This window comes from Cetorhinus maximus, chromosome 16 (genome assembly GCF_964194155.1).
Source record: "Cetorhinus maximus chromosome 16, sCetMax3.hap1.1, whole genome shotgun sequence".
NCBI lineage: Eukaryota > Metazoa > Chordata > Chondrichthyes > Lamniformes > Cetorhinidae > Cetorhinus > Cetorhinus maximus.
Window position 1 is genome coordinate 30,212,375 of NC_135894.1, and position 21,229 is coordinate 30,233,603.

At 45.3% G+C, this 21,229-nt stretch overlaps 1 protein-coding gene across 2 annotated transcripts in view; it reads right to left on the minus strand.

Annotated features, from left to right (window-relative positions):
* The window catches only part of vwa8 (von Willebrand factor A domain containing 8), a 414,855-nt gene that overhangs the window by 15,701 nt on the left and 377,925 nt on the right, over positions 1–21,229 (minus strand). For both annotated transcript variants that reach the window (XM_078559607.1, XM_078559606.1), the window contains 3 exons: positions 17,861–17,969; positions 11,423–11,548; positions 5,076–5,234 (listed from right to left, as the gene is read on the minus strand). In XM_078559607.1, the coding sequence (XP_078415733.1) occupies positions 5,076–5,234; positions 11,423–11,548; positions 17,861–17,969 (394 nt within the window). The remainder of the gene's footprint in view (positions 1–5,075; positions 5,235–11,422; positions 11,549–17,860; positions 17,970–21,229) is intronic.

Consider the following 21,229-nt stretch of genomic DNA (forward strand, 5'->3'; position numbering starts at 1 on the left):
GTGCACGTGTAGTGTTTGTGGGTGTTGGAGTGTATGTGTGTGCATGTGCGCATTGGAGTATATGTGCGCTCATTGGTTTGCGTGTGTGTATATGCCTGTGTGAGGTTTGGAATGTGTGTGTGTAGGTTGCAGAGTGTGTGTGTGTGTGTGGGTTGGAGTGTGTGTGTGTGTGTAGGAGAGTGTGTGTGGGGGTTGGAGTGTGTGTGTGGAGGTTGGAGTGTGTGTGGGGGTTGGAGTGTGTGTGGGGGTTGGAGCGTGTGTGTGTGTGTGTGTGTGTGTGTAGGAGAGTGTGTGTGGGGGTTGGAGTGTGTGTGTGGAGGTTGGAGTGTGTGTGTGGAGGTTGGAGTGTGTGTGTGGGTTGGAGCGTGTGTGTGTGGGTCGGAGCGTGTGTGTGTGTGTGTGTGTGTGTAGGAGAGTGTGTGTGGGGGTTGGAGTGTGTGTGTGGAGGTTGGAATGTGTGTGGGTTGGAGTGTGTGTGTGGGTTGGAGTGTGTGTGTGGGTTGGAGTGTGTGTGTGAGTTGGAGCGTGTGTGTGAGTTGGAGCGTGTGTGTGTGTGTGTGGGTTGGAGAGTGTGTGTGTGGATTGGAGCGTGTGTGTGTGTGTGTGTGTGTGGGTTGGAGAGTGTGTGTGTGGGTTGGAGAGTGTGTGTGTGTAGGAGAGTGTGTGTGTGGGTTGGAGCGTGTGTGTGTGTGTGGGTTGGAGAGTGTGTGTGTGGGTTGGAGCGTGTGTGTTTGTGTATGGGTTAGAGAGTGTGTGTGTGGGTTGGAGAGTGTGTGTGTGGGTTGGAGAGTGTGTGTGTGGGTTGGAGAGTCTGTGTGGGGGTTGGAGTGTGTGTGTGGGGGTTGGAGTGTGTGTGGGGGTTGGAGTGTTTGTGTGTGGGGGTTGGAGTGTATATGCGCTTGTTAGGGTACGTGTGTGTATATGTCTGTGTGGGGGTTGGATATGGCAAGTTGGGATAAAATACAGATGTAGGATTGGAGAATGAGAAGTTTAACTTGATGAAGTGAGTTAATAGCTTCTTTTTGAACTCGCCTTGGGTCCCAGCTTTCCTTTAAATCCGGTCCTAGCTTGCTGCCAGTTCTTTAATGGAATCTGTTGGGAGCATATATCAAGCACAACCCTTGCTGTGTGAAAGCTCTGACAGTCAATGTTGCAGGCTGCAAGTAGTCTGTTCAATTGTTATCCAGCACAATATGTGCACACAGGCCATTGTCCATTTGCTGCAGCACCCATCTCCAACCAGAGTGCAAAGAGTCCACTTCTCCCTTCAGCCCCTTTGCACATGAGAAGAAAAAGGGGTTGATAGTTCTGGGGAATGGAGTGTGTTTCATTTCTGACCAGTGCCATCATCCAACACACCTAGGTCAGATTGGAATGAAGCAGACTGATCAAAATATACCCCTGGGGCCAAAGTACAGAATCTTTATCCTCCTGGCTGCAGCTTGCCACATCCAAATCATTTATCTTTATGGACAGCTTGAGTGAAACTATAGGACTGATGCCAATTCAGCTGGAGATTGCTAGCTGGCACTGTGATGGCTCCCACAATTTCACTCAGTTGACCAACTGCTGTCAAGTGAGAAGGGGAAGATTACCTATCTGATCTGGATGTGGGGATGTGTTAACTTATAGCCTCCATCTTGCTGCTGCTGCACCTCAAGTCATTTTAGGAACTAAACATTTCCAACTCCTGCGCTCCTTGGCTGGGATCTCAGTAGCTGGGAATGAGCATCAGAAATCCGCCTGAGCTTATTCACCCAATAAGGTTGATGGAAATTGAAGCTTGCAACCAATGCCATTTTCAAATCAGGATTTGCAAGGTGAGGAGGAACAGAAATGTTCTAATTTCCAAGTGCACAAATGACTGAGATTGGCCTCTGCCACAGAATCTTACACAGAAGTGAGTATTTGGTCTGTTGCGGCTGTGCTGTCCAATTCAGCCCCAGCCTTTTCCCCATCATCCCGCAGGTTAGGGCTCTTCATGTACATGACCAATTGCCCTGTACAAGTTTCTGATGGAATGTGATTCCAGCACCTTTCAGGTAGTGTGCTTCATACAACAGCAACCCTGTACGTGAAGACATTTCTCATTTCCTCTCTAGTTCTTCTGACTCTTAGTTGAAATCTAAGACCTTCAGTTATTGACTCACTCGCTAGAGTAAACTGTTTCTCCCAACTTGCTCAAGTAAAAACCTCTCATAATTTTTTATACCTCTATTAGGTCTCTCCTTTAACCTTCTCTGCTCCAAGGAGAACAATCCCAGTTTCTCCAGTCTCTCCACATTAACTGAAGTTCCTCATTCCTGGGATTGTTTTGGATAATCTCATCTGCACCACCTCTGAGGCCTCGACATCTTGGTCTTACACAATACTCTATCTGAGGCCGAACTGGTGATCTGTAAAGTTTAACATGACTTCCTTGTTTTTGTATACAATGCTCCTATTTATAAAGCCAAGACCATCATTCATAGGAAGTGGGTGTCACTGGCTGGGTCAGCATTTATTGCCCATCCCTAGTTGCCCTTGAGAAGGTGGTGCTGAGCTAACTTCTTGAATCACTGTAGTCCATACGATGTAGGTACATCTGCAGTGCAATTAGGGAGGGAGTTCCAGGATTTTGACCCAGCGACAATGAAGGAACGGCAATATATTTCCAAGTCAGGATGGTGAGTGACTTGGAGGAGAACCTCTAGGTGGTGGTGTTCTCATTTATCTGCTGCCCTTGTCCTTCTAGATGGTAGTGGTTGTGGGTTTGGAAGGTGCTGTCTAAAGAGCCTTGGTGAATTCCTGCAGTGCATCTTGTCGATGGTACACACTGCTGCTACTGTGCGTCGGTGGTGGAGGGAGTGAATGTTTGTGGATGTGGTGCCAATCAAGTGGGCTGCTTTGTCCTGGATGGTGTCAAGCTTGAACGTTGTGGGACCTATACACATCAAGGCAAGTGGGGAGTCAGGAGGTGAGTTACTCGTCACACGATTCCTAGTCTCTGACCTGTTCTTGTAGCCACAGTATTTATTTGGCTAGTCCAGTTCAGTTTCTGGTCAACCCCCTGGCTAGTGGGGGATTCAGTGATAGTAATACCAGTGAACATCAAGGGGCGGTGGTTAGATTCCCTCTTGTTGGTGATGGTCATTGCCTGGCACGAATGTTACTTGCCACTTGTCAGCCAAAGCCTGGGTATTGTCCAGGTCTTGCTGCATTTGGACACGGACTACTTCAGTATTTGAGGAGTCACGAATGGTGCTGAACATTGTGCAATCATCAGCAAACATCCCCACTTCTGACCTTATGATGGAAGGAAGGTCATTGCTGAAGCAGTTGACAATGATTGGGTCGAGGACACTACCCTGAGGAACTCCTGCAGCGATGTCCTGGAGCTGAGATGACTGACCTCCAACAACCACAACCATCTTCCTTTCTGCTACTTATGACTCCAACCAATGGAGAGTTTTCCCCTGATTCCCATTGACAAAGTTTTGTTAGGGCTCCTTGATGCCACACTTGGTCAAATGTGGCCTTGATGTCAAGGGCAGTCACTGTCACCTCACCTTGGGAGTTGAGCTCTTTTGTCCATGTTTGAACCAAGGCTGTAATGAGGTCAGGAGCTGAGTGGCCCTGGCAGAACCCAAACTGGGCGTCAACGAGCAGGTTATTGATGAGCAAGTGCTGCTTGACAATACTGTTGATGACCCCTTCCATTACTTTACTGATGATGGAGAGTAGACTGATGGGGCGGGAATTGGCTGGGTTGGATTTGTCCTGCTTTTTGTGTACAGGACATACCTGGGCAATTTTCCACATAGCTGGATAGATGCCAGTGTTGTAGCTGCACTGGAACAGCTTGGCTAGGGGCGTGGCAAGCTCTGGAGCACAAGTGTTCAGCACTATTGCCGGAATATTGTCAGGCCCCTTGGCCTTTGCAGTATCCAGTGCTTTCAGCCGTTTCTTGATATCACGTGGAGTGAATCGAATTGGCTGAAGACTGGCATCTGTGATGTTGGGGACCTACGGAGCAGGTCGAGATGGATCATCCACTCGGCACTTCTGGCTGAAGATTGTTGCAAATGCTTCACCCTTATCTTCCTTCCAGCCTTAACTGCGTTCTAAACCTGTCCTGGCACAATCAAAGATTTCTGAATATATTAATGCATGTGATCCTTAAAAGGAAAAGAAAATATATGAAGTTTATTCACAGGGGTTGTGTTATTAAAATCTTTTAAAATCTAATATTTTATTCTTTGGATTTGCACTTGGCAGTCATCACTGACAGACAGCTGCAGAGGACATTAAGTTCAATAAGATAAAAGGAACTCATATGAACTTATGCATTAAGGAGTCTGAGGGAACAGCTGGCAGCATTTCACAATCCTTGAGACTGAACATCATTTTCGACATCCATTTGTTGCTGTTTGGAGGTAAACGTGACAGCCAATTGGTGTATAGCAAGCTCCCACAAATAGCAATGAGGTTGCAAAGCAAAGAATCTGTTTTGGTGGTGTGGATTGAGGAATGAAGGTCCATTAACTACATCTCTGTTTTTCTTCAAACAGTACACCCTAGCAAGCAGGGGCAGCATTTGCTTAACATCTCATCTGAAAGACAGAACATCATCCCTACTACTGGAGGGAAGGAGTACAGATATGGGATGAGGGGACGAGAGCAATCATTAGTACCTTCACAACCATGTAAAACATCACATCATTTGAACTGGTCGCTTGTTACAATTAAAGTTTTGCCTTTTCCCAAATTACTCATAGGAAGCAGAGGAGGCCATTCAGTCCTGCAAGCCTGTTCTACCATTCAATTAGGTCATTGCTCAAATATATCTTAACTCCATTTTCTGCCTTGGCTCCATGAAAGGATGGCGGAAGCAGATTCCTTAGCAGCATTCAAAAGGACAAAAAGGGAAGTGTTTGCAGGGCTAGGGAAAAGAACAGGTAATTGGTCAGCTCTTTCAAAGAGCCAACACGGGCACAAAGGGCTGAATGGTCTCCTCCTGTGCTGTTTGAGTCAAAGGTTGGCATCAACATTCCAAAACGCTAAATCAGCTGGTTGTGTTTAAGAGTGACCTTTACCTTAAATTTATGCTCATAATTTTCAAAGGCTTCCAGAACCATGCAGACTGCCTCCATGGAGCGTTCCAGTCTGCCATCAACTCCATTGAAGCGGTACATGCTGCCAGAGACATCCACTAGCAGCCGCAAGCGCTTGGGTTTCTGCTGGGGACTACCAAGCTGAAGAAACAAGCAAAATGTGTTCAAATAGAGCAGAATCCAAAACAATTCACACAGTGAAGGACACTTTCTTTAAAATAGACAAGATGTAAAAGAGAAGAAATGTATTTGTGGAGCAGACCTCCACCTGCCTACCTGTTTACTGGTGACCAGAAGCACAATGAAGGAGTTCTGTTTTAAGTTGACCAGTTAGCAATGTAGCTGAGCCTTAGTGGATATTAGCATTTCCTCTTAAAGGAATAATACCACTTAGATCACATTTGCAGTACCCAAATTGATATTTAAAACAAAAAAAACACTTACAGCTGTGAGGTCTGAAGCAATTAGTAAACAACTCCCCATAGTGCCCCCCTCAGGGGTTACCTCATTACGAAAGACATCCAAGGAACATTCAGAGGTCACATGTTGGTGTTCAGGATCATCTAGGTGCAATCTGTCATTCAGAAGTGGGCAAGCATTCAGACAAGGTTGGTGCAGTTATCTTAGGCATCCAGATTTGTGGGTGATGGAAATGTGAGGCCCAGTTCAGAGGTGAATGGAAACATATGAAAGGGCTTTCCAGTGTAAGACTTGGGAAACAATTATTGACCATTGGCTGGAAGTTTCCGGTCAATCGGAATCTGCTGTTTTACAAACATTGGGAAGTGTGAAGCCATCACCTTGAGCCCACCACAGCTCTGTACCCTTGCTCCTGATTCCATCCCAACCCCCGCCCCTCCCTGTGGCCGCAGCCTTGGGCAGAACCAGATTGCTGGCAACATTGGCGTCATTCCAACATTAGAACCTTGTAAAGGTTGTGAAATAATAAAACTGCTGACTTAGAAAATTGCTAAATTTTTCAGGATATCAAACATTATTGAGTCAGAGATTTTCTTGGGTTTTGACCCATCTGAACCAGTGTAGCGAATATCAGAAAACCAGGAGGATTCCTTTACTATTGAGGGCACTGACTCTCCCCAACTCTGATTTTCCCATACTTGCCGGGCTCTGGCACTACAGTACAGACGGCTGGAGACACAGAAGAATCTCCTCTTAAAGCTTCCTTTAAACAGATTCCAGGAGGCCAGTGAGACAGGAATCCAGTGAGTGTGCAAGCCAGTGAGTATGTGAGTCAGAGTGAATGTGTGAGCCTGCTCCTAAGCTTTATGGCATCGATTCCTGCTGATAAAATTGGACCTACGAGTTAATGGGAAATGGATTGATCACCATAAGCACTGGGAGCAGGCTCACAGACTCCGGGCTCCTGTGAACAGAATAAAAGATTGGTAGCTTAGCACTTGTGCATTTGTCTCTTTTATTCAGGTAAAACAGGTCCTCTGGCTTCACCCATAATTCGGTCTTTAACCTCTCACCCATTTCTTCAGACTGGGGGGCTTTGATAATGAGAAACTGTCCGGTTTGAGTTCCAGGTCCTCTGCATCATCATCCAGTTCACTGTGATGATGCCAAAGCTCATCTGAGTCAGACACTAGTGGAGCAAGGCGAGGACACACACGGCTGCAGACATGCTCTTCCTGCCTGTGGGAATGCCCTAGGCAAACCCTTCTGGGCTTTGTAACTGGAATCCCTATTGTTTAAAGCAGGCTAATTTTATCTGACATGGCACTGGCAATATGATGAACTCCTTTAGAGACAGAGCTTCAAAGTTGGAATCTTGACAAAAGAAGTGAAACTCTTCTGTCAATTCATTATGACACTGGGGCTCAGCTTCATGAGGATAAGCTGCTTGGTCTCTGAAGGGGCTCACACTAGAGTGAGCACTGTGTCTAACAAACTAAAGACAGACAATAAATAGACTTCAGAGGAAAAGAGAAAACCTTTACATGCTGACCCATAGCCATAGAAACATTAAGTAATACAAGTTACAATTTTAAGATGCCTAATAAAGAGGTAGTACATTTTCCAATTATTGGTTGGTAATATAATTGGAGGCACTCAGTTAAATAGGCCAATTATCCAAATGTTTCACTAACTCTTGAGCTTCTTTAACCTGAAGCAAATGCCAAGGAATTAAATAGCCTTGTTTGAATTACTTGTCAAGTTTTGAGAAACTCCTCGGCAAAAAACGCCAGGGTTCAGGATAATTTGATACTAAAGCTCTTCCAGATGTAGTATTTACAGTCAAAATGGTGAATATGACTCAGCCTAGAACAACACCTGTTATTTATCAGTGGGAATTGAACAGTTCTGATGGTTAGCTTTAGGGCTTATTTTTGTAACTAACAGTTTCTGGAGAAACAATGGCCCAAAATCTTGCTGGAACGAGGCAACCCGTGGGATGACCGGTCAGTAGACCAATTCCCTGCACCCTTCAGCTTGAAATCCTTTCCCAGTGGATTAAGAAAGAAACAGGGGAATGACGGAGAAGGAAATCAGGTGAATTAAAGTCAAGCCAGGAGAGAAAGAGAAATGGAGAGAAAGAAAGATGGGTTGAGCAAGAGAGACAAGAAAAAAAAGACAGAAAAGGATAAAAAAATCACAGAATTGTTACAGCATAGGAAGCCATTCAGCCCGTCGTATCTACATATTTTGTCTGGACTAGCAGAATAGATGAGGGAGAACCAGTGGATGTGGTGTATTTGGATTTTCAGAAAGCTTTTGATAAGAGGTAAGTGTGTAAAATTAAAGCACATGGGATTGGGGGTAATATATTGGCACGAATTGAGAATTGGTTAGCAGACAGGAAACAAGAGAGTAGAAATAAATGGGTCTTTTTCGGAATGGCAGGCGGTGACTAGTGGGGTACTGCAGGGATCAGTGCTTGGGCTCCAGCTATTCACAATATATATATCAGTGATTTAGATGAGGGGGCCAAATGTAATATTTCCAAGTTTGCTGACGACACAAAACTAGGTAAGAATGTGAGTGTGAGGAGGATGTTAAGAGGCTTCGAAGCGATTTAGACAGGTTGAGTGAGTGGGCAAATACATGGCAGATGCAGTATAACGTGGATTAGTGTGAAGTTATCCACTTTGGTAGGAAAAACAGAATGGCAGAGTATTATTTAAATGGTGATAGATGGGGAAATGTTGATGTACAAAGGGACCTGGGTGTCCTTGTACACCAATCACTGAAAGCAAGCATGCAGGTGCAACAAGAAGTTAAGAAGGTAAATGGTATGTTGGCCTTCATTGCAAGAGGACTTGAGTACAGGAGCAAGGATGTCTTACTGCAGCTGTACAGAGCCTTGGTGAGACCACACCTGGAGTATTGTGTGCAGTTTTGGTCTCCTTATCTAAGAAAGGATATACTTGCCATAGAGGGAGTGCAGCGAAGGTTCACCAGACTGATTCCTGGGATGGCAGGATTGTCGTCTGAGGAGAGATTGGGCCGACTAGGTCTGTATTCATTGGAGTTTAGAAGAATGAGAGGGGATCTCTTGAAACGTATAAAATTTTGACAGGGTTGGACAGACTGGATGCAGGGACTGGATGTTTCCTTTGGCTGAGGGGGTCGGGGTGTCTAGGACAAGGGGTCAGGGTCTCAAGATACAAGGTAGACCTTTTAGGACTGAGATGAGGAGAAACTTCTTTGCTCAGAGGGTGGTGAACCTGTGGAATTCTCTACCACAGAGGGCTGTGGAGGCCAAGTCACTGAATATATTTAAGGAGGAAATAAATAGATTTCTAGACTCTAAAGGCATCATGGAGTATGGGGGAGAGAGTGGGACTATGGTGTTGAGACAGACGATCAGCCATGACCATATTGAATGGCAGAGCAGGCACGAAGGGCTGAATGACCCATGCCTGGTTCTATTTTCTATGTTTTTATGAATCAGCATACCTAGTGTCACTCCCCCGCCTTCTTCTTGTAACCCTTCACATTCTTCCTTCTCAGATAATAATCCAATTCCCTTTTCAATGCCTCGATTGATCGTATCTCCAGCACACTCTCAGGCAGTGCATTCCAGATCCTGACCATTCGACTGACCCTGTCTCCAGCACACTCTCAGGGAGTGCATTCCAGATCCTAACCACTCGATTGACCCTGTCTCCACTGCACTTGCAGGCAGTGCATTCCAGGTCCTAACCACTCGATTGACCCTGTCTCCACCACACTCTCAGACAGTGCATTCCAGGTCCTAACCACTTGATTGACCCTGTCTCCACTGCACTCTCAGGCAGTGCATTCCAGATCCTAACCACTCGATTGACCCTGTCTCCACCACACTCTCAGGGAGTGCATTCCAGGTCCTAACCACTCGATTGACCCTGTCTCCACCACACTCTCAGACAGTGCATTCCAGGTCCTAACCCCTCGATTGACCCTGTCTCCACCACACTCTCAGACAGTGCATTCCAGATCCTAACCACTCGATTGACCCTGTCTCCGCCACACTCTCAGACAGTGCATTCCAGGTCCTAACCACTCAATTGACCCTGTCTCCACTGCATTCTCAGACAGTGCATTCCAGATCCTAACCACTCGATTGACCCTGTCTCCAGCACACTCTCAGACAGTGCATTCCAGGTCCTAACCACTCGATTGACCCTGTCTCCACTGCACTCTCAGGCAGTGCATTCCAGATCCTAACCACTCGATTGACCCTGTCTCCACTACGCTCTCAGACAGTGCATTCCAGGTCCTAACCACTCGATTGACCCTGTCTCCACCACACTCTCAGACAGTGCATTCCCGGTCCTAAACATTGGATTGACCCTGTCTCCACCACACTCTCAGGGAGTGCATTCCAGGTCCTAACCCCTCGATTGACCCTGCCTCCATCACAATCTCAGGCAGTGCATTCCAGGTCCTAACCACTCAATTGACCCTGTCTCCGCCACACTCTCAGGCAGTGCATTCCAGGTCCTAAACATTGGATTGACCCTGTCTCCGCCACACTCTCGGGCAGTGCATTCCAAATGCTAACCACTTGCTGTGTGAAGAAATTTCTCCTCATGTCTGCAATGTTTCTTTTGGCAATCATCTTAAATCTTAAATACCTTAAACCTAAAATTAGGAAGCTTTAAAATTTAACTTTTTAAAGTCTCCAAGAAGAGATTGAACAGTTTAAATAGTTTCCTTTCTGAGAAGTTGATTGACATTGCTGCAATTATCACCTCATTAAAAGATAATTACAGTGTTAGGTTCCAACATTAACAATGGCGAGTTTATTGAACAATTATGTGCAAATCCAACAAACCCTTAAAATAGCAAAGATGCCAAGGCTGAGATGCTTTTTGTGTGGAGTAGCGTAAATCAAGCTGCAGGTTCTGGAGAATCGCAACTTTTAACCTCTCTCTTCTTCTCCTGAACAGGCTTGTCAATTTGCAGTATCATCAACACACTGCTGCTTTTCCAAAAAGATTTGGCCCAATGCGATTTATAGGCTGATTACTAAATATCTAAAAAGTAAGATCCCAGTGGATTCTATGGAAAAATGATTATCAGGGGCAAGGGGTAGGTTAGTAGAGGGTTAAGTGACAAGCAGTGGAGGGACATGTGGAGGAGGGACAGCTTGTGGAGGGTCAGGTGGAGGAGGGACAGCTTGTGGAGTGACAGGTGGAGGAGGGACAGGTGGAGGAAGGACAGTTTGTGGGGGGACAGGTGGAGAAAGGACAGTTTGTGGGGGGGACAGGTGGAGGATGGACAGCTTGTGGGAGGACAGGTGGAGGAGGGACAGCTTGTGGAGGGTCAGGTGGAGGAGAGACAGCTTGTGGGGGGACAGGTGGAGGATGGACAGCTTGTGGGGGGACAGGTGGAGGAGGGACAGCTTGTGGAGGGTCAGGTGGAGGAGAGACAGCTTGTGGAGGGTCAGGTGGAGGAGGGACAGCTTGTGCAGGGACAGGTGGAGGAGAGACAGCTTGTGGGGGGACAGGTGGAGGAGGGACCGCTTGTAGTGGGGCAGGTGGAGGAGGGACAGCTTGTGGAGGGGCAGGTGGAGGAGGGACAGCTTGTGGGGGGACAGGTGGAGGAAGGACAGTTTGTAGGGGGACAGGTGGAGGAGTAAAGCTTCCTCCATTTTGTCATTTAATTACGAATAAACGGGGTTTCCTCTAAGGTTATGTCTCCAAGTCACAGCCAGGACTCTGTTATTAAAATGGTTCAGTGATGTAGTCTACAGTGTATGAAAGCTTTCATTTCACTCCTTATGTAAGAGGTAAGTGATTGGCTCTATGCTCCACAGAAAATGACAGCCAATTCCTAACCTCACCAATCAAAACTAGTTTCTTTCCCCTCAGACTCACTTCGGGCTCCAGTTCTCCTCTTCGCTTATAAATTGCCTTCTCTCCTGTCAAGCCATCGATTATTTTGGTGTCGTCGAGTTCTCCAATCGACTGGTGCCGTAGCCATTGTCTCTCTTTGCCTTTTGCCTGTTAAAGACATGAAGAATGAAGGTCATTTGGTGAAGTTCTCTTCAGCTTTTTTTTATTCATTGACAGGATGTGGGCATCACTGGCTTGGCCAGCATTTATTGCCCATCCCTAATTGCCCTTGAGAACAGCTGCAGTCCATGAATACAGCTCACCACCACCTTCTCAAGGGCAATTAGGGATGGGCAATAAATGCTGGCCAAGCCAGCGAAGCCCACATCCCGTGAATAAATAAACAAATCTACACAGCCACACCCCTTGTTTCCATTAGAAATATTTTATAAAAAGTGTTTGTTTTAAAAAAAAACAACAGAACCCACCTATGGGGTTGTTTAAAATAAGCCTAAGCATCCCAAGATGCATTTTCATGAGTTGTGATATTTGCAGTGTCCATATAAGCACTAATTCCATAGAATGTACAGCAGGCAAACAGGCAACTTGGCACATCAGATCAATGCTGGCGTCTATACTGAAACTGAGCTTCCTCCAATCTTAAAAAAACTAAAAATAAAAATACCTGGAAAAACTCAGCAGGTCTGGCAGCATCTGCGGAGAGGAACACAGTTAACGTTTCGAGTCCGTATGACTCTTCAACAGAACTAAGTAAAAATAGAAAAGAGGTGAAATATAAGCTGGTTTAAGGGGGGATGAGACAAGTAGAGCTGGATAGAGAGCCAGTGATAGGTGGAGAGAGCCAAAAGATGTCGTAGACAAAAGGACAAAGAGGTGTTGAAGGTGTTGATATTATCTAAGGAATGTGCTAATTAAGGGTAGAAAGCAGGACAAGCAAGTTACAGATAGCCCTAGTGGGGGTGGGGTGGGGTGAAGGAATCAAAATAGGCTAAAAGGTAGAGATAAAACAATGGATCGAAATACATTCAAAAATAATGGAAATAGGTGGGAAAAGAAAAATCTATATAAATTATTGGAAAAAAAAGGGGGGGTTCGGAAAGGGGCTGGGGATGGAGGAGAGAGTTCATGATCTAAAATTGTTGAACTCAATATTCAGTCTGGAAGGCTGTAAAGTGCCTAGTCGGAAGATGAGGTGCTGTTCCTCCAGTTTGCGTTGAGCTTCACTGGAACATTGCAGCAGGCCAAGGATGGACATGTGGGCATGAGAGCAGAGTGGAGTTTTGAAATGGCAAGCGACAGGGAGGTCTGGGTCATGTTTGCGGACAGACCGAAGGTGTTCTGCAAAGCGGTCACCCAGTCTGCGTTTGGTCTCTCCAATGTAGAGGAAACCGCATTGGGAACAACGAATGCAGTAGACTAAATTGAGGGAAGTGCAAGTGAAATGCTGCTTCACTTGAAAGGAGTGTTTGGGCCCTTGGACGGTGAGGAGAGGGGAAGTAAAGGGGCAGGTGTTGCACCTTCTGCGGTCGCATGGGAAGGTGCTGTGGGAGGGGGTTGAGGTGTGGGGGGTGATGGAGGAGTGGATCAAGGTGTCCCGGAGGGAACGATTCCTGCGGAATGCCGCCAGGGGGGGTGAAGGGAAGATGCGTTTGGTGGTGGCATCATGCTGGAGTTGGCGGAAATGGCGGAGGATGATCCTTTGAATGCGGAGGCTGGTGGGGTGATAAGGTGGTTGACAGGGCCCTCAACCGTGTCCGGCCCATCTCCCGCGCATCCGCCCTCACACCTTCCTCTCCTTCCCAGAACCATGATAGGATGCCCCTTGTCCTCACTTATCACCCCACCAGCCTCAACATTCAAAGGATCATCCTCCGCCATTTCCGCCAACTCCAGCATGATGCCACCACCAAACACATCTTCCCTTCACCCCCCCTGGCGGCATTCCGCAGGATCATTCCCTCCGGGACACCCTGGTCCACTCCTCCATCACTCCCTGCACCTCAACCCCCTCCCACGGCACCTTCCCATGCAACCGCAGAAGGTGCAACACCTGCCCCTTTACTTCCTCTCTCCTCACTGTCCAAGGGCCCAAACACTCCTTTCAAGTGAAGCAGCATTTCACTTGCACTTCCCTCAATTTAGTCTACTGCATTCGTTGTTCCCAATGCGGTTTCCTCTACATTGGAGAGACCAAACGCAGACTGGGTGACCTGCCATTTGTTTTCGGCTTAGACCCAAGGTAGCTGGTAGTTGAAAACCACACCCCCTATATTCAGAAATAATTCACAATCACTGGCACCAAGTCCCATTTACCCCTGTGCTCACTGATCAACACTGGCTCTCAGCCTGGCATTGCCTTGATTTTAAAATTCTCATCCTTGTTTTCAAATCTCTCCATGGCTTCACCCCTCCCTATCTCTGTAATCTCCTTTAACACCACAACCCTCTGAGATCTCTGCACTCCTCCATTCTGACCTCTTGCGCATCCCTGATTTTAATCACTCCACCATTGGCAGCTGAGTCTTTGCCAGTCTGGGACCTCCCTAAACCTCTTCACCTTTCTCTCCTCATTTAAGACACTGCTTAAAACCTACTACACTGACCAAGCTTTTGGACATCTGCCCTAATATTTCTTAATGTGGGTGGATGTGAAATTTCATCATAGAATTTTATCTTACTTCCTTAAAGTGTTTTGGGATGTATCACACTGTTAACAGTACCATATAAATGCCAGTTAAAAGCAAAATACCGTGGATGCTGGAAATCTGAAACAAAAATAGAAAATGCTGGAAAAACTCAGCAGGTCTGACAGCATCTGTGGAGAGAGAAACAGAGTTAATGTTTTGAGTCTGCAATACACTTCTATATTAGTCTGATGATTGAGTACAACCTTGCACATAGCACTGGCTGAGCTGAGAATTGCTCCAGACCGAGTTAGTAATGGTTATTTTCCAACACTTTATTTCTGGAGAGTCAGCATTAATTTATGTATGAGAAGGCTACCAGTCTTCAATGGAATAAAATTAACTTTAAACCTGATTAAATAAAAAGAACAGATCTCCTTTTGCAGTGTTCACTGTCATGTGGAGCCCACGTTGAGGCAGTGTGTCAGTGTGGCTTAGTGGGCAGCACTTTGCCTCCGAGTCAGCAAAACGTGGGTTCAAATTCCACAAGATCTACACCTACATTTGCAGTGCAGTACTGAAGGAGTGCTGCACTGTTGGAGGTGCTGTCTTTCAGATAAGAATTTAAGCTGAGGTGGATATAAAAGATCCCATGGTGATATTTTGAAGAAGAGTACAGAAGTTCTTCCTGGCCCATGTTCAACATTTAAAACACCACTAAAAAATACAGATTATCTGGTCATTATCACATAGCTGGGAGCTTGCTGTGCCCAAGTTGGCTACTGAGTTTCCTACTTCACAACAATCACGACGCTTCAAATGTAGTTAACTGTCTGCAAAGTGTTTTAGGACATCCTGAGGCCATGAAAGGCACTACATAAATGCAAATCCATTTTCCTTTCATGCCAATAACTAGGCTTGGGCCTTAGGGCTGATGGTGCCAGATTTCTATGGGGGTTATCCTGCTTCTGACCCGTAGCCATTTAATATTTACTTGTAATTTGCTGCACAGCCAGGTAGAGGCTCCATGAGAAGACAGAAAGGAAGTTCAGCAGCAGTGTCATTCAAGAGTAGAATGGGAACGAGGGACTTGAAGTGAATTGGATAAATATTTGAAAAGTGAGAATATTAAAGGACATGATCTTATTGAATGGCGGAGCGAGCTCAGGGACCGAGTGGCCTACTCCCACTCCTTGTTCATATGTAAGAGCAGGAAATGGAACTGGACTACATAGCTCCAGTTAATGAGCTAGGACTGGTACGGGGCTGAGTGGCCTCCTTTGCTGGAAATTCTATGGCGCAGAAGTGCCATTTAGAAGTTGATGCTAGAAGTCATCATACTAAGGTCAGATATAAAGGGTTACAAGGGACTGTAAACTACTGGGTTTCAGCTAATCTGGATTGGCTGCATGTGCTGGTGTATAACCTGCTGACGACACTGGATGTAAAATGGAACTGTCCGCTAATGTTTTACTCATCTGGCTCAGAATAAAAATAACATCTGTAATTTGTTGTCAGTCATTATCGTTGCTAGTGATCAACAATGCCATGGAAACAATTTAAACAGAAACAAGGCAGCCGCAGACTTGTAACCTGTAGTAACCTCTTGTGTGCTATGGTCCTTAATGGAAATTGGTTGCAGCTGACTGCTCAGGATTACATCAAATGGAGGAGGAGGTGAAATGCAAAAGAACTGTGACAGTCAGACTTCAGGAAAGTAGCACTCTCACAAATCTTAACAATCTGAGTTACTGCTTTCAATTAAAATAATGATGTGCGAGCTCACTTCTCGTGTTAAAGTTGTTGAGCGTCACAATGTTGTGAGGCAAGTGGGGTGTGATGGCAAGCATTTCAAGAGATGACAGATTCATGGTTAACTGAAGTCCCAGTTGGTGATTATTTTCCAGCTGCACACTGTTCTCAGTTCTGAGCTGGTGGTCGTTCCAGCCTGAAGGCACTTTCTGTTCAATAATTACTTTTCATCACCTGGGTGTATGAACATCAAGTTCTGTCCCACTATTTACCTCCTCGGCTTCAAAACACTCACTCATTAATGCTGACTTCAGTACAATTACCCAGCCTATGTATTTATCTATGCGCCAATAATATGCAGACATCCAGTTGGCTGTTTTGATCTGACAACTTCTGCACTTTTATTCAATATAAGAACACTTTGAAAATGTCCTGTGCATTTTTTCAAACAAAGCACTGAAGTAAAACATCACTGCTTGAACCCTTTACGCTCCTCACTCTCCCAAGGGACGGAAAAACAACTGCTAAAACAAGAAGAGACTTGGAATATGAGCCCACAGATTTCGCCAGCATGAAGCGTGCAAACAATGGTAGGGAAAGCATGTGTTCAGGAACTTGCTGCCTCTCCATCTGCTCTGCGCTTTGCACAGACTTTCCTTTCCTAATGACAATTGAGCTCTCCCACACAAGACCGTGCATGAACAGCAGAGACATGCTCCTCTCCAGCAATATGCAGCTGGCCACTCACCACCAACATATCGGGCAGATCAATAACCCATTCCCAAGCAGCAGTGAAGATGCTTTCACTTGAAGACTGTTGCCAAATGCCAGGTTTATCGAAAGTAAAGCTGGAATAGATGGAAGGCTCTTTGGAGACTAATGCTGTCCATCTAAAACCCTTCCTGTGTACTGGACAGAGACAGAGTCAGAGACAACAAGGTGATGAGGACCATTATAAAGCAAACCATTGGCATCTTGAAATGGTGCTTTGAGTACAATGACAGGTTAGGAGTGCCTTACAGTACAAGATCTCCAAGATTAATGCCATCGCCTGCACAATGATAACTTATATTATACTATTAGAACACAATCAGGAATTACTGCTCCACAGCAACATGTTGTATATTCGACTAACCCCTTGTGTGGAAAAAGATTTTAATTTCTTTATGCTTCTGGCACTGAATTGATTATTATTGATTCATTGACCAGCAAAATTCTTTTTTCATTCATCATCATCAATCCCCATACCCTTTAATACCCCACCCAGTCTAATCCCACTCTCCCCCTCACTCCCCACAACCTTTAATATCCCACCCAGTCTAATCCTACTAACCTGCTCACACCCCACACCCGTTAATATCCCACTCACCCGCTCACTCCCCATACTCTTTAATATCCCACTCACCCGCTCACTCCCCACACCTTTTAGTATCCCACCCAGTCTAATCCCACTCCCCCCTCACATCCTACACCTTTTAATATCCCACCCAGACTAAATCCACTCTCTCCCTCTCCCGACACCCTTTAATACCCCACCCAGTCTAATCCCACTCTCTCCCTAACTCCCCACAACCTTTAATATCCCACCCAGTCTAATCCCTCTCTCCCACATTCTTTAATATCCCACCCAGTCTAAATACACTCTCACCCTCACTCCCCATACCCTTTAATATCCCACTCACCTGCTCACTCCCCACACCTTTTAGTATCCCACCCAGTCTAATCCCAGTCCCCCCTCACATCCTACACCTTTTAATATCCCACCCAGACTAAATCCACTCTCTCCCTCTCCCGACACCCTTTAATACCCCACCCAGTCTAATCCCACTCTCTCCCTAACTCCCCAGAACCTTTAATATCCCACCCAGTCTAATCCCTCTCTCCCACATTCTTTAATATCCCACCCAGTCTAAATACACTCTCACCCTCACTCCCCATACCCTTTAATATCCCACTCACCCGCTCACTCCCCACACCCTTTAATACCCCACCCAGTCTAATCTCACTCTCCCCGACTCCCCATACCCTTTAATATCCCAGTAAATCTAAAACGTTCTGTGTAAAATGTTGAGCTTCACTTTACCTGCAGGCTGTCGAGAATGACTCGTATTGATTGGACCTGTCTCCGAATGGCCCCTGAAAACCTCTCGTATGTAGCTGCATCATATTCACTCATATGAATTTCCTTCAACCTGCAGTCAAAACAAGGAAGAATATTGGCTGTTGGCTGCTCAAGTACAAATGTGTCTACAATACTAAAGAAATAGAAAGGAAATGTAAAACCTGGTTTAAAATGCTGCCCAGCTGATCCATTTCAATTCATTACTGCATTAAAACTCTGAGGTGGTGGCATAGTGGTATTGTCATTAGATTGGTAATCGTGAGACCCAGGGAAATGGCGACCCGGATTCAAATCCTGCCACAGCAGATGATGGAATTTGAATTCAATAAAAACCTGGAATTAAAAGTCTGATGATGACCATGAAACCATTGTCGATTGTCGTAAAAACTCATCTGGTTCACTAATGCCCTTTAGGGAAGGAAACCTGCTGTCCTTACCTGTCTGGCCTACATGTGAGTCCAGTCCCACAGTAATGCCTTCAGAACAAGGGCAATTAGTGGGTGGGCAATAAATGCTGGCCTAGCCAAGGATGCCCACGCACATGAATGAATTTTAAAAAAAATTCAGGTAACTTACTAGACAGATATGTGACTCTTCCTAAATGAGGACTCGAAACGTCAACTTTGCTCTTCTCCGCCAATGCTGCCAAACCTGCTGAGTTTTTCCAGGTATTTCTGTTTTTGTCTTCCTAAATAATGATGGGTGTCAAATCGCCATCTAATCGATCAATTAATTCTGAGCTGGCTCAATTCCGCTTTTATGAGCTGTCGAAATATATTTGTAAGAAGCAGTACATCACCATCCAGCCCCTTCAGCCTGTCCATTAGATCTTAGATCATGTGCGCCTCAATTCCATTTACCCAGCTTTGCTGTATATCTGTCAGTATCCTTGCCAAATGAAAATCTACCAATCCCAATGAAGTTGGAATTTGGAGTTGGAAATGAGGCTGCTGGGAGCTGTAAAGAATTGAACTGCTCATTGAAAGACTCATTCAAATGGAGGTCTTGTGGCTCGCACCTCTGCCTCTGAGCCAGAAGCTCCGGGTTCAAGGCTCACTCCAGGACGTGTTAGCCAAGGAACGAGTGTTCCTACAAATTAGGAGCAGGAGTAGGCCACTTGGCCCCTAGAGCCTGCTCCGCTACTCAATAAGATCAGGGCTGATCTGATTGTAACCTCAACCCTACATTCTTGCCTACCCCCGATAACCTTTCTCACCCCCTTGTTAATCAAGAATCTATCTAGCTCTGCCTTAAAACATATTCAAAGGCTCTGCTTCCACTGCCTTATGAGGAAGAGAGTTCCAAAGATTCAAACCCTCTGAGACAAAGTTTTTCCTCATCTCTGTCTTAAATGAGTGATCCCTTATTTTTAAGCAGTGACCACTAATTCTATATTCTCCCACAAGAGAGAACATCCTCTACACATTCACCCTGTCACGACCCCTCAGGATCTTAAACATTTCAATTAAGTCGCCTCTTACTCTTCTAAATTCCAGTGGATACAAGCCTAACCTGTCCATCCTTTCCTCATAAGATAACCTGCCTATTCCTAGTATTAGTCTAGTAAACCTTCTGTGAACTGCTCTAACGCATTTACATCTTTCGTTAAATAAGGCGGCCAATGCTGTACACAATACTCAAGATGTGGTCTCACCAGTGCTCTGTACAACTGAAGCATAACCTCCCTACTTTTGTAGTCAATTCCCCTCACAATAAACAATTATATTCTATTAGCTTTCCTAATTTTCATGACACGGTTCAACAGGTTGACACTGAGCCAGTTAATCCAACTCTTTCCCTGCTATTCCCCAAAGGGGGAAAATTGTGTGCGAAGGTACGAAACAAAGAAACTCATTCAAAACTTTTCAGTTATCCAGATTATGAAGAGAATTGGAATTGACAGTAGCGGTAGAGAGGTAGAGTTTGGTGTTGACCATGCACCTTTGGAAGTATGGGATGAATTTACTGAGGCAGTAGTTTGTAGCTGATTAATAGAAGCAGATAAGAGTGGAGTCCTGGGCATGATCTTCTAAAACTCTCCATTCAGGGATTGTTCTCTTATATTTGGAAAACTGTCAATGTCACTCCATTGTTTAAGTAGGGTAGGGGAGATAAGCCAGGAAAATATTAAGGTATTAGTCTTAACAACCGTTGTGGGAAGTTACTAGAATCTGTCATTACAAACAGAGTGACTGAGCACTTGGATAAATATGCATTAATCAGGAAGAGCCAGCATGGATTTTAGAGGGTAAGTCAAACCTGAGCAACCTAGTTGAAGTTTTCAAGCAGGTAACTACTATAGTAGATAAGAGAGTGTTAATGGATGTTATTTATACAGAAGGCTTTCAATATAACTCCACACAAGAGACTACAAAAACAAGAGCACGTGGAATAAAAATAAATTGTTACAATTATATATGGTTTTTGTAAGACCATATCTAGAGAACTGTGTACACTTTGGTCTCCTTACCTAAGGAAAGCTATTCTGGCCTTGGAGGGAATACAAACAAAGTTCACTAGACAGAATCCTGGGATGAGGGGATTATTCTATGAGGAGAGATTAAGTAAACTAGTTCTATGTTCCTGGTATTCCCTTGGATATAGGGGTAATTGAATTGATGCATTTAAGATGATTAAAGGGTTTTTTAGAACAGAGTAAAACTATTTCCTCTGGTAGGGGAGTTCAGAACAAGAAGACATAACCTTAAAATTCAAGCTAGGCTCTTCTAGCATAATGTGAGGAAGCACTTCTGCACACAATGGAAATCTGACACTGTCCTTTGCAAAAATCTGTTGAAGCTGAGGATCAATTGAAAATTTCAAAGCTCAGATTGATAGATATTTGTTAGGCAAGAGTATTAAAGGTTATGAAACTAAGGTGGGTAAATGGGGTTAAAGGATATATCAGTCATGATCTAATTAGTGTTGCCAGGTTTGGTTGCACGTATTCCTGGAGGCTTCATGGTGTGATCCCCCACCTTTGCCTGCTCTACTCCATACTCCCACCACTGCTCAGCCAACATGTCCACCCTCCCACCCTACTGGAAAGCTGATTGGATGCCAGGTAATGCAACCTTTCTTCCATCCTCATTATTTTTACAACAAATAATTGAAAGTGCTCAAAGGAAAATCATTTTTCTCCTGGGTCGCTCACCAAAGGCCGGGATTTTCCGGCCCCATTGTGGGTGGGACCTGCCACAGGCGAATCCACTGATTTGCAGTGGGACCGGAAGATCTCGGTGGCGGGCAGGTGCGGAAAATCCCGCCAAAAGTGTCCTGAGGATTAATATTGAGCTCCTGAAAACTCCAGGACAATCCTGGAGGGTTGGC